At 37.3% G+C, this 16,245-nt stretch overlaps 1 protein-coding gene across 1 annotated transcript; it reads left to right on the top strand.

Moving 5' to 3' along the window:
- Positions 1–6,414: 6,414 nt before the first annotated feature.
- LOC147511079 (Late embryogenesis abundant (LEA) hydroxyproline-rich glycoprotein family) lies at positions 6,415–10,771 on the top strand. The gene is made up of 3 exons (XM_086602900.1): positions 6,415–7,092; positions 9,412–9,483; positions 10,421–10,771. Exons 1-3 carry the CDS (start codon positions 6,526–6,528, stop codon positions 10,421–10,423), a joined length of 642 nt encoding a protein of 213 aa, XP_086459026.1. The 5' UTR covers positions 6,415–6,525; the 3' UTR covers positions 10,424–10,771.
- The last annotated feature ends 5,474 nt before the right edge of the window (positions 10,772–16,245 follow it).

The raw sequence follows: 16,245 nt of genomic DNA, 5'->3' as shown, positions 1-16,245 counted from the left end.
ATAAAGTAATTAGGGATCATTAAAGGTCTAGTATTTATATTTTAACATTGTGTGAGAATATCTAGATTAGGATTTTCTATACAAATCTATGCTAGCATGTTAAGAAATTAAAAGTGGATTTCAATCTCTCTCTAGTTTTCTCCATATTTGATTCACCTATAAATAATTACTTTAGTTAATACTAGTATAAGATTAATTGTTAATTGATAGTATTATCTCATAGTATAAATTCTCAACATAATATTACTTTCATCATTGTTTCTTTGTGTTTGATTAATTGGATTCTATTTAGTCTTGGTAGTTTAGGAGTGGAACGATTCCATACTCTATATATTGCATAATGAATTGATAGTAGGAATAATATTGATAAGGTAGTTGATCATTAGTTGTTTATATTCATCTATAGATAATTAAGAGTCAATTTACTAACTATCATTAACCTAGCTATTCATATCTACTAACTTTGAACTTCTACAATTAGATTGGTGTCCTACGTTGTTTATGAGAATAGAGGATATGAGGGGAGGGGTGGGTGGGCTTAAAGCTATGAAAGCAGTAAACACGAAAATTAACTACGCTTAGCTAATTAACTAATGATTAATTAAACAAAATATGTAAAAGCTTGGAAAGTGTTCATCAAAAATTAGAACTTCAACCCCTAAGTTGGGTTGAGATGTGCGAGCGTGATGTTACATTACTCGCCTTGCACATCCAACCGATCAAAGTAGGTTGAATTCCCAATTCTTGGTAAATAAACTTAAACCAAAAGACTAAACTTCCAAAACTTAAACTTTGTCTGAGCCTTATACATACTAAGAATCGCCATGAACAGAATAAGCTCCATAACAGCAGAGACTTTCTAATGGCACTAATGTATAATATTTAGTTTCTTTAAAACAAAAAATCAATAATTTGTTAATAGGATAGATGAAGGGAAAAAAAAGTAGGCGAACTATCTGAATAATATTTGCATTGCATTAGTAAGCAAAGTAAAAACAATTACCAGCCATTCTCGGTATCCTTGAAGACCTTCAATGCCTAGAAGTTTTACAACAACAGACTGAGCCTTCAATCCTTGTCATAAGTTTTCAAATAAATTACTAATATATACTAAGAGTTACTTCGCTTGCATAGGTTAAGAGGTTAAAATATCACCTCACCTCTGCCTTCATGGGAGAATAATACTAATAATCAATTTAGATATATCAGATGTCTCAAAGTATTAACCTAGTTATTCATATCTACTGACTCTGAACTTCTACAATTAGATTAGTGTCCTACGTTGTTTATGAGAACAGAGGATTTGAGGGGAGGGGTGGGTAGGCTTGAAACTATGAAAGCGGTAAACACGAAAATTAACTACGCTTAGCTAATCAACTAAGGATTAATTAAACAAAATACTTAAAAGCTTGGAAAGTGTTCGTCAAAGATTAGAACTTCAACCCCCAAAGTGGGTTGAGATGCGCGAGCGTGATGTTACACTACTTGCCTCACACATCCAACCAGTCCAAGTTGGTTGAATCCCTAACTCTTAGTAAGTAAACTTAAACAAAAAGACTAAACTTCCTAAACTTAAACTTTGCCATAGCCTTATACATACTAAGAACCACTATGAACAAAATAAGCTCCATAACAGCGGAGACTTTCTAATGGCACTAACATAGAACAAAGTTACACGGGTTTGGCTAATAAGAGGTAATAAGTATTTTTTGTGATTGAAGCTAAAAGAAGTTTCTTTTAGTAGGACAATTGACACTGATTAATTACATTAACATAAAAGATGAAATTAATGTGGGAACTATTAATCAGAGAAAAACTCTGAGAATTCGGAAGCTCCCGTAATTGGTGTGTATTTTGTGACCAAAACTAAAGTAAACAATTAATTGATAACCTAAAAAATAGATGAAGAAAACACTTCCAAATTCTAAGCATGGTCCTTTTTCTCAAGAAGAAAAGAAAGAGTGGCAAATAGGCTAGAGAAGAAAAAAATATATACTTGTGAGAGGAATAGGTGAACGTAATCCATGTTTTGCTAATTGAGAGAGAAAGAACTCAGGAAAAGTGGTGGACAAAATGATGAGTGAGAGACTCGAAAGTACAAATGTGAAGAAAGAGATAAATAACAACTAATGACAGACACACGATTTTCTCATGCAATACGTAGATTTCAATCCTCAAGCCAAAGATAATAAAAAGGTGAGTCCATACTTCCTACCAATATCACAAATTTATTAATTCAGCTCTAATTCATACCTTTGGGTAATGGAGCAGGCTCTTCCTCAAGTGCCAAAGACCCAAAACCAATATTTTGGTTATTGATTTCCTGCACCAAACTGAACCAAATGTCATTACAAAAAAAAACCATGCTAAATCCAAAAACAATAAACTCAATCAAAAACCCAATTTACCACCAATAAAAAATACCCACTGTTCTAGAGAGAGAAGGGGAGAGTAGTAACTCTCGTAAATACAGAAGAGATAGAAAAGAAAAACAATTGACATGGAGATGTTGTCAAAGAGAAAAAATAGTTATTGATTTAAGTAGTTTACTTAATTTATTTAAGGTATATAACCTTCTGCTACTTTGAAGGTGTTATTGATACAAACATTGAACACAGAAAAACCGTAATACACCAAATCCTTCACAGGAACAAACGCTTGAATATGCAAAAATACAATTTCTGCTTAGTTTGGAATTTGATTCAAAACAGAGTCTAGTTAATATAGACTGTTCGACCTAAAGGATGGGTGGGTATGGGTACTATGAAAGTCTGCTATGACTTGGATATGGTCTACTCATTAACTCTAGATCTAATCCCAACAACGCACTGTAATTTCCATAAAAGTTGGATATAATGCAATATATGGTGGGTAGCACACCAAAGTCAAAACCTGATGGACTTACATGGATCTTCTGTCCTTGGATTATTCGATGTCAACATAGTCACATCACTTTTGTCTGTTGCAATCTTCGCTATCATTGGTCTTTTACCTCTGTCTCTATCTCCACCATAACCAATGACTTCAATGAAAGCACAAAATAATCAATCAGCCAAGTAAAGAATACAAAGTTCCAAAACCATCTACACATAATTTTGATCATGTCATTCAGAGAGCTCCATTAACAACGTATACGACTATACGATATTCTCGCATCATCTTATGTGCTGATATCATTACAGATGTTGTCAAAGAGAAAAAACAATTATTGATTTAAGTAGTTTACTTAACTTATTTAAGGTATATAACCTTCTGCTACTTTGAAGGTGTTATTGATACAAACCGTGAACACAGAAAAACCGTAATACACCAAATCCTTCACAGGAACAAACGCTTGAATATGCAAAAACACAATTTCTACTTAGTCTGGAATTTGATTCAAAATGGAGTCTAGTTAATATAGACTGTTTGACCTTAAGGACGGGTGGATATGGACTATGAAAGTCTACTGACTTGGATATGGTCTACTCATTACCTCTAGATCTAATCCCAACAACGCACTGCAATTTCCATAAAAGTTGGATATGGACAAATGACGACTCAAATATATTGTTTTCCTAGCAAAATCTTGTCTGTCTTTTGGTTTCAGAACATTTCTAGATGTGACCAATTAATTCAGAGAAAATGAAATGAAAGGAACCAGCATACCAGTAATGATTCTCCGTGGGCTCAACTCCCTCACTATGTCAAGTAGTCTAGACAAAGCATTGGGAGTATGTGCATAGTCTACAATTACTCCAAATGCATGTTCTTCATCTATCAATTCACACCTTCCTGGAACTAAATCGACTTCCTCAATACCTCGAACAATGCCTTCCAATGGTGCTCCCACAACAATTCCAACTGCTACAGCAGCAACGATATTGTGCCTCCCAAGCAACCCTGAAGATATCTCTAATATGCCTTGAGGAGTATTAACCAATACCTGGGTCTCAAATAGAGAAAGCTCAACGAAGCGATTTTCTTATGAAGAGACTGATTTGAAGAAAGTTTCTCGCTTATTATTTAAATTCGATTTTGTCTAATATATATGCTGGGAAGAACAGATCATTCAAACCCCCTTTTTTTTTTATAGAAGCGATGGACGGGGAAGAAAGGTTTTTTTATGCGAAGAATTATTGTTTTTTCTTTTGGGTCTAAGTGTTTAACTTTTCGTGGGATTTTTGGTTTAAATCTAGGGGTTTTTCAGGTTTAGCTTTGATCACTTTTTGGAGTTTAAATCGCGAGGTTTTTCCTGATTTCTCGTTAGTAAATAGGGTACTTAAAATTTGCCGACGTGGACACCCTCATAGCGTAGTAAAAGGGACTGTTATTATATATATATATATATATATATATATATATATATATATATATATATATATATATATATATATATATATATATATATATATATATATATATTTCTAACAAAATACGTGAATAGTTTGGAAAGCGGTAAACACGAAAATTAACTATGCTTAGCTAATTAACTAACTATTAATTAAACAAAATATGTAAAAGTTTGGAAAGTGTTCATCAAAGATTGGAACTTCAACCCCCAAGTTGGGTTGAGATGTGTGAGCGTGATGTTATACTACTCGGCTCGCACATCCAACCAGTTTAAGTAAGTTGAATCCCCAACTCTTGGTAAGTAAACCAAAAGACTAAAATTTCTAAACTTAAACTTTGTCTGAGCCTTATACATAGTAAGAATCGCTATGAACAGAATAAGCTCCATAACAGCAGAGACTTTCTAATGACAAAATGATGAGTGACAGACTCAAAAGTACAAATCTGAAGAAAGAGATAAATAACAACCAACCCCCAAGTTGGGTTGAGATGCACGAGCGTGCTGTAACACTACTCGCTCGCACATCCAACCGGTCCTAGTAAGTTGAATCCCCAACTCTTGGTAAGTAAACCAAAAGACTAAACTTCCTAAACTTAGACTTTGTTTAAGCCTTATAGATAGTAAGAATAGCTATGAACAGAATAAGCTCCATAACAGCAGAAACTTTCTAATGACAAAATGATGAGTGACGGACAAAATGATGAGTGAGAGACTTGAAAGTACAAATCTGAAGAAAGAGATAAATAACAACTAATAACAAACACACAATTTTCTCATGCCATACATAGATTTCAGTCCTCAAGCCAAGGATAATAAAAAGGTGAGTCCATACTTCCTACCAATATCACAAATTTATTAATTCAGCTCTAATTCATACATTTGGGTAATGGAGCAGCCTCTTCCTCAAGTGCCAAAGACCCAAAACCAATATTTTGGTTATTGATTTCCTGCTCCAAACTGAACCAAATGCCATTACAAAAAAACCATGCTAAATCCAAAAACAATAAACTCAATCAAAAACTCAATTTACCACCAATAAAAAAATACCCATTGTTCTAGAGAGAGAGGGGGAGTAACTCTCGTAAATAAAGAAGAGAGAGAAAAGAAAAACACTTGACATGGACTTCAAATTTTCCTTGTAGATCTAAAGCTTTATTTGTTATATTCCGGCTTATACTGAGAAGCAGTGACCTTCTCCCTCGTCAAATTTAGGTAGTTAAGAAGAAGCGTATAGAATTTTTTTGAGAGAGAGATACCGATAGTAAGTTTGGATGACACTTTAAATTTGAATCTGATGCTAGAGATTCGTTACCTAGTATTATTACTATCTCTTCTATTTTTTTATAGGTTGACCAGCAGAATGTAGCTGCAGGGGCGTGGAATAGCATCCTGGGTTTCCATCCTCTTGTACTCAGCAGCAACTGGTACATAGAAAGTACATTTATTATTATTACCTAATGAACTTTTAAGCAACATAGATCATATTATTAAAGTTAGAGATTCTGGATTACTTTGAAAGAGATGGTGAAGATAGTATAGTCGGAGCGCCAGAGAGGGGAGAATTCGTGGGGGTGTTTTATATCTTGTATATATCTTAGACGAATTGTTTTTTCTTTGGGTCTAAGTGTTTAACTTTTCGTGGGGTTTTTTAGGTTTAGGTTTGATCACTTTTGGGAGTTTAAATTGCGGGGTTTCTCCTGATTTTTCGTGGGTAAAGAGGGTATTTAAAATTTGCCGACGTGGACACTCTCATAGCGCAGCAAAAGGGACGGCTATTATATATATATATATAGATTTAAAAACAAAAATCTAAATAAAAGTAAGAACAATTATTCTAGACAAGGGTTTGAATGTCAACTTTTTGCTTCATACATGTTCTAAAAAACCCCCCTCCCGGAGGGTCATCGGGGATAATGTTTTCTCATTCGCTTGCCCTAGTTTAGTTTAAAGATAGCGGTCCATATGAATATACACGGCCCATAGCCAATGGCGGTACTTATAGAGTAGTATCTCACTGCAAATCAGTGGTCTATAATAGTCCAAAATTGAGTTGTTAAACAAGTAATCCACCTCAAGGTCAAACAACCAATATAACACCCCCCACATCTCCCCAACTGAGATTACAAGTCACGCCAAAGTTCCACTGACATTCTCTTCCAAAACAAAAAAAAAAAACCCCAATCACTCCAAACATGGCATCAACAACAAAATCTAATTATTACTCCCAACATGATCAAAACCAACAACAAGAAGACCAATACTACATTCTCCTCCCATTCCACCCACGCCGTTCAAACCGTACTCGCCACCTCATCACTCGCTACCTCTCAATATTCCTTTCCCTCCTTTTAATCTCTCTCCTTATTTTCCTCCTATTCCCATCCGACCCGAAAATAAATATCGCCCGTCTCCACTTAAACCATATCAAACCAAAACTCTCCCCATTCCCCACTCTCGATATTTCGTTAGACCTTTTAATTAAAGTGCGAAATATCGACTTCTTCTCACTTAACTACACTTGTTTAATCGTTTCGATTGGTTACCGTGGGAGACAGTTAGGATATGTGAATTCTGATGGAGGGTATTTGAAGGCAAGGGCTAGTAGTTATGTTAATGCTACTCTTGTTTTGGATGGTATTCAACTTATTCATGATGTTTTTTACTTGATTGAGGATTTGGCTAAAGGGGAGATTCCTTTTGATACTGTTACTCAACTAAGTGGCAAACTTGGCTTCTTCTTTTTCGAGGTTCCCATTAAGGTATGTGCTTTCTTGATTTATATGTTTTTTTTTTGTAGTAAAACATTTCCATGTTGTTGGACTCTGGAGTAGTTGAAACTTTGGTAGGTTTAGATGTGTTGTTTTTTTGTGTAGCTCTCGAGACTCGAGTATAAGACACTGCATTGCCATAGTTCCCGAGTGCATCGATGTTTGTCCCATCAAAATTTGGCGTGACCAGCAAGCCTGGTAGCACGTTATTGATTGAAACTCAAAAATCTTACCAGTCTTGTTCATACAATTAACAATGAGATTCTTATCCATATAACCATTGAACTTGGGAATCTGTATCTATGTGAAACTTGGAGAAAGATAATCGTGAGAAAAATCACTTTGTTGTGTGTGGGGGAGGGGGGATATTACTCCAAGTGCTAGGTAGGCTTTGGTAAATCTGACGTTAGTGCTCGGCTTAGGAGGTTATATTAGGGTGCTCTCGACCCTAGGTAGGCATTGTAGATCTGACATAAAGATTAGGAGGATGGTATCCACATTCTATGAGGAGCTGCTTGTCCTCTTTTATTCTTCCTTTCCACCTATTGCCTCCTGCACAGTGTTAAAAAAAAGGGTCTATTGCTGCTAGGGCAGGGAATGGGTCGGGTTCGGGTATATCTGAATCCGAACCTGAGTAATTTTACTTAATCCGAAGTTGAATCCGAGCCTGACTCGGGTTTAAATATTCATACCGTATCCGAATTCAAATCCAAAAATCGAACGCGAGTCTGAATTCGAAACCTGATTGATGACCAAAGAAATGGGAATTGATGTCCGATTAAATCCAACTGAAAATGAATCAACTGAAATTTTCAGACTCAAGATGAGCCGATATGTCGGAATCATTTTCATTTAATGGTAAATAACTTTGGAGAGCATTTAAAGCTTCTGCTAAAAGAAATGGGGAGTACTCACTTTCGTTGTTAGAGGAAACCCCAGATACTGGAAGTGGGGAAAACATTTCAGGCATTGGATCTTCAATGTGTGACCATGGTGGAATATGGACAGTTGGATTTGTTCTGTTCCCTTCTCTGATCATCAACATATTGTTTCTTTTTCTCAATCTTTGTCTCTTAGTAGTTAGTATGACTTGGGGTCTTGGGGGTTTTAACTTCTTGTCTCTTTGGGATGAAGAATTGAAGATTAAACATTTTGGGTAGTTGGCGGCTGATACTGGAGAAGTTGTCTTATACCTAGTCTTGTGTCTTGTTATATTGAAGAAAGTGTGTAATTCTAATCAGATATTTGGATATACAATCGGGTGTTCGGCATGCTTTACACTGTCTATCCAAATTCGAAGAACCCGATCGGGTCAGCAAAATTTAACTGAACCCGACCCGAAATAGTGATACGGATATGAAAATGTACCCGAACCCAATGTATTGGGTATTTGGTTCGGGTATACTTGAGCTGATTCCCTGCCCTAATTGGTGCTCTTTCTTGCAGAAAATTAAGTATCTTTCTGACAGAGCTTAATTTATTCTCTCTATGGATGTGCATCAGAGTTCCTATCACTCTGGTAAACCATAGTACTAGGCAAAACTTGAAGATGTCTTTTGTGCTCGCTAGAAGATTGCTCCAGTCACACTCTCGAATATGTTATTTCACTTGGTTGACATATTGGAGGAATTACTTAAGAACAAAACTACGAGATCTCTTGAATAGACAGTTCTTTCACATGGAAACATCTTTCAAATTGCTCCACCTTTGTAGCTCATTTGTTTTAGCTGTGATGTAGGGACTGCCGCAGTTGGCTTAGCTTCTCTTATCATACACACTCAGACGAGCATACTTTTCTCGTTGGCCAACCCTGTTCTGTTCAATGCTCAACTAAGGTTGCAATTTGAGTTAGATGTCAAGGTATATATGCCTGCAATGCCCCATGAGCGGGAATATGACAACTTCCCCAATTAAGTTTTGGAGTTCAAAATGAAAAGGTCTATATCTAGTCATCCAGCTAGAAGGAAAAAGGGTGTCTAGCTAGGCACTTTGGACCAAGTGGGCCGTTTTAGAATGAAGAAAAAGAAACGTCTCTAAACCAAAACATAATTAGAAGGATTTATTTTTATGTTGTGGCCTGCCTTGGGAACGTTAGAGATCAATCTAGTACTGAAACGTTTTGCCCATGGCCTCATCCATCTCTTGAAGATTCTTTCACTTCATTTTTATAGAAGTAATCTAATCGTGTATTTACTTTTGACCACGTGCTTGTATATTTCAAAAACTGCTTTCTACTCCTTACAGTTTTCTGTGAATGAATTGCTCTCTAGATTTATGTATATATGTTTAACGTTCTTTCTATTTGAGCAGGCAAAAGTATCGTGTGAAGTGTATGTGGATGTAGACAACCAAACAATCACTCGACAGGATTGCTACCCAGAGGTGAGAGGAATAGTTTTATCTAATTGTATGATTGATATTTGCTGCATGGCTATTAGCATATATGGAAAGTAAAAGCTCAGCTTGGTTGCAGAACTGAAGCTGTTCTATTTAAATACACACATTAACCCAAAACCTAACTTGTGGAACTGGGACAGCTTATTGGTTGACGTAATGACGTGGGTCTTTCAGTTTGAAAGAAAAGTTGCGTGAGCTGAGCTGAGCTGCGCTGCGCTCTAAAATAAAATATGACCCAACTTTCTATTGTTATCGCCCCATTCCTGGTAGGATTAGCCTTCTAACAAGTGGGTCATGGACTGACACTATGATGGTCTTTTTTCGGTCAATGGTTCGGAACACCCAGTAACTGAAATTTCAGCATATAGCACCTTGTCTGAAGTTTGGATGAATCACTCTCCTCTACTCTCATCTTTGTTGTTTTGATATAAACTCCACTTATACGAACTCCAAAGAAAATCCAACATTAAAAACAATGAATTAGAAACTGATTTTTGGTGGAGATGTTATATCCACAATATAGATCATCTTTAGAAAAAATCAGCACATTTGAAGATGTCTAGATGTATCAAAATTTGCTTACAATGTTATAAAATTATCCAACGGTCTAGATTTTTCAAATTTCAAAACAACTTTTGATAAGGTTAAACATTTTCATTTGGGCTGATTTTTTGTAGGAAGATTCTCTATTATGAGAAAACTATCTTCACCAAAAATCAATCCTCAATTCATCTTATAAATCCATTTTTGGTGGTGGAGTTCATATAATAGGCTCGATCAATTAATTGTCCTCTTTTGCTGAAATTGCTTAGACAAACGAAGCACACATCTAGAATAGAGAAACCAATATTTAGTTATGTTTTTCTAGACAAGCTATGCATGCTTACCTGCCTAATAAGTGAATTACCATTGTTTTGTTCAGTGATGGATAGAAACTCAAAAATCCTGATCATGTGGTGATGAATGGATGCGGGTTATGTACAACAGAATGTACAGCAGAACATACATTGGTACTGATATACGATGACTGGTGATAAATGTCTTTCTGTTACCATTCTAGAATAGAATAATCGGTGTTAAATGCTTTTCTATTACGATTCTAGCATCTGAAATGTTGTATTAGTGTTACCATGTTGTGCTTTTGAAACCAAAATGGAATTTGCAATAATTAGATGGCTCTAAAGTCGGGCCAATGATCTTGTATAATTTAGTTATGAAGCTGTCACTTGTAATGTTTTCTGTACGCCCAAAGGCAATCATTTTGATTACTACATCCCTCGTGTAATTTCATCTGGATTTTATTTTTTTTCTTAAATCCTTGATTCACGAAATGGCTCTTGATAGAGAACCCAATCAAATCGCATCTCAGTGATATTGGCGTTGGGTTACCGGGTATTGCTGGTATGGATAGAAAACACACACAAGTAAAAATAACAGGAAAAGCCAGAGAGACCATCAAACACTGACAAATACATTCACATTATCTTTTCTTCAGAAAGAGGAAAGACGTTTACTCTGCCATAAATGTTCCACTTCTTTTCTATTTTTGCTTCGTACATGCATGGTCCTGAGATTTTGGTCATTGAGTAGTAGTTGTATGGCCGTGACGTATACGACCACCCCACTGGTAATCAGCCTGATGATGCCTGCATCTAAATGAACCGGGATGCTGTGTTGGTGAACACAAGCATTGCTTAGTCGATCCAGCTACACCCACACCATCAGCTTGCCGAGATGCTCCCTCTTGCCTGTTGATGGCATCGACCACCGCCGCCACTTGCAACGCTAGCCATGTACTTTGCACTGTCTTCTCTTCATAGCTTACAAAAGGAAGACCTGGGTGACACATCTTCTTCCTAGTCCTCTTCCTCCTCTCTGTTTTCCTGTGTGCTGAATATGAATTTGGTGAACCTTGAGCGAAAGGAGACTTTATTCTTTCTTTGCTTTTCTTTGTTTCTTTCTTTGGTTTGTTGATACTTGAGAGGCTTATAAAGTTGGGCAAGATTGATTCTGTGGGTATTCTTCTTTAAATGAAGAAGAAAAGTGATCAAGTAAAAATAAGAGGTCCAGAAAGAGTTTAAAGATTGATTCTTTATGCTTTAGCTGTTTGCTGAGGATAAAAACAGTAGAAGAGCTGGAGATAGATAGAGATGAGAGACCTTTCTCACAAGGAATTAATGCTAATACACTTGTCTAAGTGAGAGTGCACTAGTAGAACGACCGACATACGTGCTTTCTCTTTATTCGATTAACACTTGGTTATTTACGCACATGTGTCCTCACTGTTTGTCACCTTGCGCTATCATCATTGGATGATAAGAAAGAATTGTTGCCATCTGCCAAATTCATTGGGCCCATGGAGCACAAATGATGTGAGGTCCTTTAGTTTGTTTAAGGTTAATGACTAGCTTCGAAAACTGAAACTTTCCCTTAGCTTGAAAAGGAAAGATGGATTATTAGGCTCTTTGTGTTTGTTTTTGCTTTCTATAATTGGTTCATTCTGATAAGCCACCACAAGTTATAAGATATTGGTAGGAAGTACAAGTGACGTGTGGGTTCCGCGTAAGCAACATAACGGTATCTGAAACTCCAAAAAATACTCGAATCAGATCCGAGTCAGAGAAGTAGATTGGAAGACTTCCTGTTGAATAATTCTGAAGTCACAGCCTACCTCTTTAAATTGCCAACGTTTACAGTATAGTATATGTATAATTGGCAATTGGTAATACACTTGTAACCTATATATAGAATGTACATTTTTAATTTGGAGAAATTTAGGGGGGACTACAGCACCTGTTAGCCCTGCTGTAGGTTCACCCCTGAGAATAAGGACCTACGATCAAGGTACATGTGAAATGAGAGCGACAGGATCTAATCCCTTTGGAAGAAACATTACCCGAATAAAGGATACTTCTTCCGCGACCACCTCCACCGCCATGAGGAAACTGAAATGGAGGACAACCTTCCAGGCGCCATAAAACTTCCTGAAAGTTTGTCTCTTGGGCTGGAGTTGGGTAATACACGGCGTAGGCTTGGCTTGAGGTAGTTAAATACAACATAAATGGGCTCGGTGATGCTAGTGAATCCAATAGTGAGGGGTTAGACATTAACATGGTTGGGCTGCTCGCACATTGTTGGGTTGCCCAACATGAAAATGATCGTTGGAAAATGCTTTCGAGCGAAATCATAAGAATCAGGATTGCGTGACCCAAACGTTATCCTTAAGACAGTCGGACAGTTAGACAATTAGAAACCTGAAATTAGAAACGTGTGCTCTGTGCTAGATTAGTACATGGAAGCAGACAGCTGAGGAACACACACAGACATTTTAGACTTGCGTGTTGGAAGTTTAGGAAGGCGGCAAATTGTTGAGGTGCGTATTTGTTAAAAATACAGAGAAATTCCAAACACAAAACCAACACACAATAGTCTGAGGTACGGTATCCCTTTCTTTAAAGTTGTTTCCGCACCTCCGAATCTTCTCTTAAACAAGTTGTAGCAGATAGTGAAAACAATCAACTAATCAACTAATCAACTAATCTCCAGATATCAATAGAGGAAGAGCACTACACACTTACATTAAACTGAACTGATTGCTCAATTGGAAATGGTGAAAACAATGAATTGCTGAAGAGAAAATTACACTGCCAGTTCGTTCAGCAGAGAAACAGAAGGTTTTTCTTGTGTAAATGTTGATCCTTCAATAGTGGGCGCATTATAGGCTAACCCATAGAAATTGGACTCATCGTTACTGGATAAGAAAGGCCAAGTCAAAAACAATCAATACAAAATGATACGCGTACCATAAGGAACCCAAACCCATATAATCAGCTCATATATTAAAATACATCAACAATATTTTTATCTAGCTTCTTTATAGTTTCTTCTTTTTCAAAGTACAAAAAACACCTGCACGAGTTGGTGCTTGATTATTGAAAGCTGAAACTGTTCTTGTCAGCACGGTTGCGTTAATTGCTGTATGTAGCAGCAATGCAACATTGAATTCGCGATGAAATACTCGCACACAATAATGCCAATCGAAGTGATATTTAAAAATAAGGCATTGGCTGAAGCTCTGAAGGTGGTGTTCCACTCGAGTATCTTTTAGGTATCAATACTGGGTGTGGATTGTGTTGGGGTTAATACCAATATCAATCGATCCCCATTACACAGATAATTTGTATTTGAATTCACTTCAACTCCAGACAAATTCTAAATATCAACTACAACCTAGCTAACATGTCCAACTCTCTAAACAACTATTAACAACAGATAATAATGTAAAGAAGTAAAACGCATACTACAACATAAAGATATACCGTGGTTCGGCCAATGGTGCCTACTTCCACAAGAGCTAATCTTTTTATAAAGTGGGAAAAGAAGATTGTAATCACTCCTTTCAGTCTCTCACCTTACTAGATCACTCATCTATCTTTATAGGCTTTTCTCTCTGCAAAGATTATCTCTCAATTTTGATAGCTCTCAAAATTAGGTTTCTTTTCTCTGTGTTATAGGTTTTCCAAAATCTTGTTTTAGGTTTATATACCAAAAACAAAATTTGAGGTTACTATAGCGAATTAGAAACTGCACTTATAAGCATGGCGCCGAAGCGCTCTCGAAGACCAATGTCGAAAGCACGCCGACAATCAACAACCTCGTTAAGTGACTTCTAGTACCGAGGCAAGCGCCAGCGCCTTAGTTTAACCTTAATCGGAGCGCATTATGCGCCGGATCTTTTCACGCAAAACTGAACTTCTTTCTCTCCTCATGTGAGGGATAACTCCAACAATCTCCCCCTCCCGAACAGTGAGGGGGGATACCTCTATGCAATTTCCAAATCAATAGGAGGAGTGTGCTACCATTCCGGCGGTAGCACAACAAACAACAAACATCAAACTTACCTTTTGGTAAGACTTTGGTCATCATATCCGACCCGTTCTTGTGGGTATAGATCTTCTCAATACACAAATGCTTGTCTTCAAGTACTTCTCTAATCCAATGATAACGCACATGTATGTGCTTGGATCTAGAATGAAAACTCGGATTCTTGCTGAAATGGATGGCGCTTTGACTGTCACATAGAACCACAAACTGTTTCTGCTTTAGCCCTAGTTCGTCGAAGAACCTCTTCATCCATAGCATCTCTTTGCAACACTCAGTGGCTGCAATATACTAGGCTTCTGTAGTGGAGAGGGCAACACACTTTTGTAACTTAAATTGCCAAGAAACTGCTCCCCCTGCAAAAGTAACCAGATAACTGGAGGTGGACTTCATCGAGTCAACATCACTTGCCATGTCTGCATCAGTGTAGCCTTCAAGTAAAGGCTTACTTCCACCAAAACACAAACACGATTTGGAAGTGCCCTTGAGATATCTCAATATCCACTTAACACCTTCCCAATGCTCTTTACCCGGATTTGACAGAAATCGGCTTACAACACCAATGGCGAAAGCAATATCCGGTCTTGTACACACCATTGCATACATTAAGTTGCCCATTGGGGATGCATAATGAATCTTTTCCATCTAACTCTGCTCATGCTCACCCTTTGGACACATCTCTTTGGTCATGTGGAACTAGCCACCAAGCGGACAACTGACTAGCTTCGCTTGATCCATGTTGAATCTCTTCAGCACCTTCTCAATGTAGCTTTCTTGAGAAAGCCACAACTTCCCACTCTTTCTATCACGAGTGATCCACATCCCAAGTATCTGCTTTGCTTGACCGAAATCCTTCATCTCAAAGGACTTACTCAAGTTTTTCTTTAGCTTGGATATCTTGTTGATGTTTGGGTCAACTATCAACATATCATCCACATACAACAAGAGCATTATGAAATCCCCGTATGAAAATTTCTGAACAAACACACAATGATTGGAAGCAGACTTTTTGTATCCTTGCTTTGCCATAAAGGAATCAAACTTTATGTACCACTGACTCGGTGCCTGCTTTAACCCATACAAGCTCTTTATCAACTTGCATACTAGGTGCTCCTTGCCTTTGACCTCAAACCCCTCTGGCTGGTCCATATAGACATCTTCTTCAAGGTCTCTATGAAGAAAAGTTTTCTTAACATCTAGCTGCTCAATCTCTAGGTTCACACTTGCGGTCATACCCAATACCACCCGGATAGAAGTCATCTTCACTACAGGAGGGAAAATTTCATCAAAGTCAATACCTTTCCTTTGACCGAATCCCTTCACAACAAGGCGAGCTTTGTGCCTTGGGTGTGGATTATTTTTCTCATGCTTGATTTTGTAGATCCACTTATTCTTCAAAAAATTTCTTCCTTTCAGTTTCTTAACTAACCCATAAGTGTGATTCTTATACAAAGAATCCATTTCATCATGCCTGGCCTTTAACCATTTCTCTTTGTCTGTACCTTCAAGAGCCTCTTGATAATACATAGATTCTCCACCATCTAATAGTAAAACATACGTATATGATGGATACCTGGTTGAAGCTTGTCTATCTCTGTTTGACCTCCGTACCCCATCTGCTTGTGGTTCAGGAGTATGCACTTCTGCTTGCTAAGGTGGTGGTTCATGCACTTCATCTACATCTTCTATATCATTAGGTTCAATCCCATCATGAGTAATAGGATCATCATCGCGAGCTTCAAACCCATAGTTCTCTGCATTCTCAATGCCTTTTACACGTTCCACAGTAGGAACTTCTAGTTTTGAATCAACAAGATCATTAGTGAAAGCTTGTAGCTTCTCACCCTCCTTAAAGTCTGCTATGGT

The sequence above is a fragment of the Coptis chinensis genome, chromosome 3, assembly GCF_015680905.1.
Source record: "Coptis chinensis isolate HL-2020 chromosome 3, ASM1568090v1, whole genome shotgun sequence".
NCBI lineage: Eukaryota > Viridiplantae > Streptophyta > Magnoliopsida > Ranunculales > Ranunculaceae > Coptis > Coptis chinensis.
This window is presented reverse-complemented; position numbering and strand designations above follow the sequence as displayed.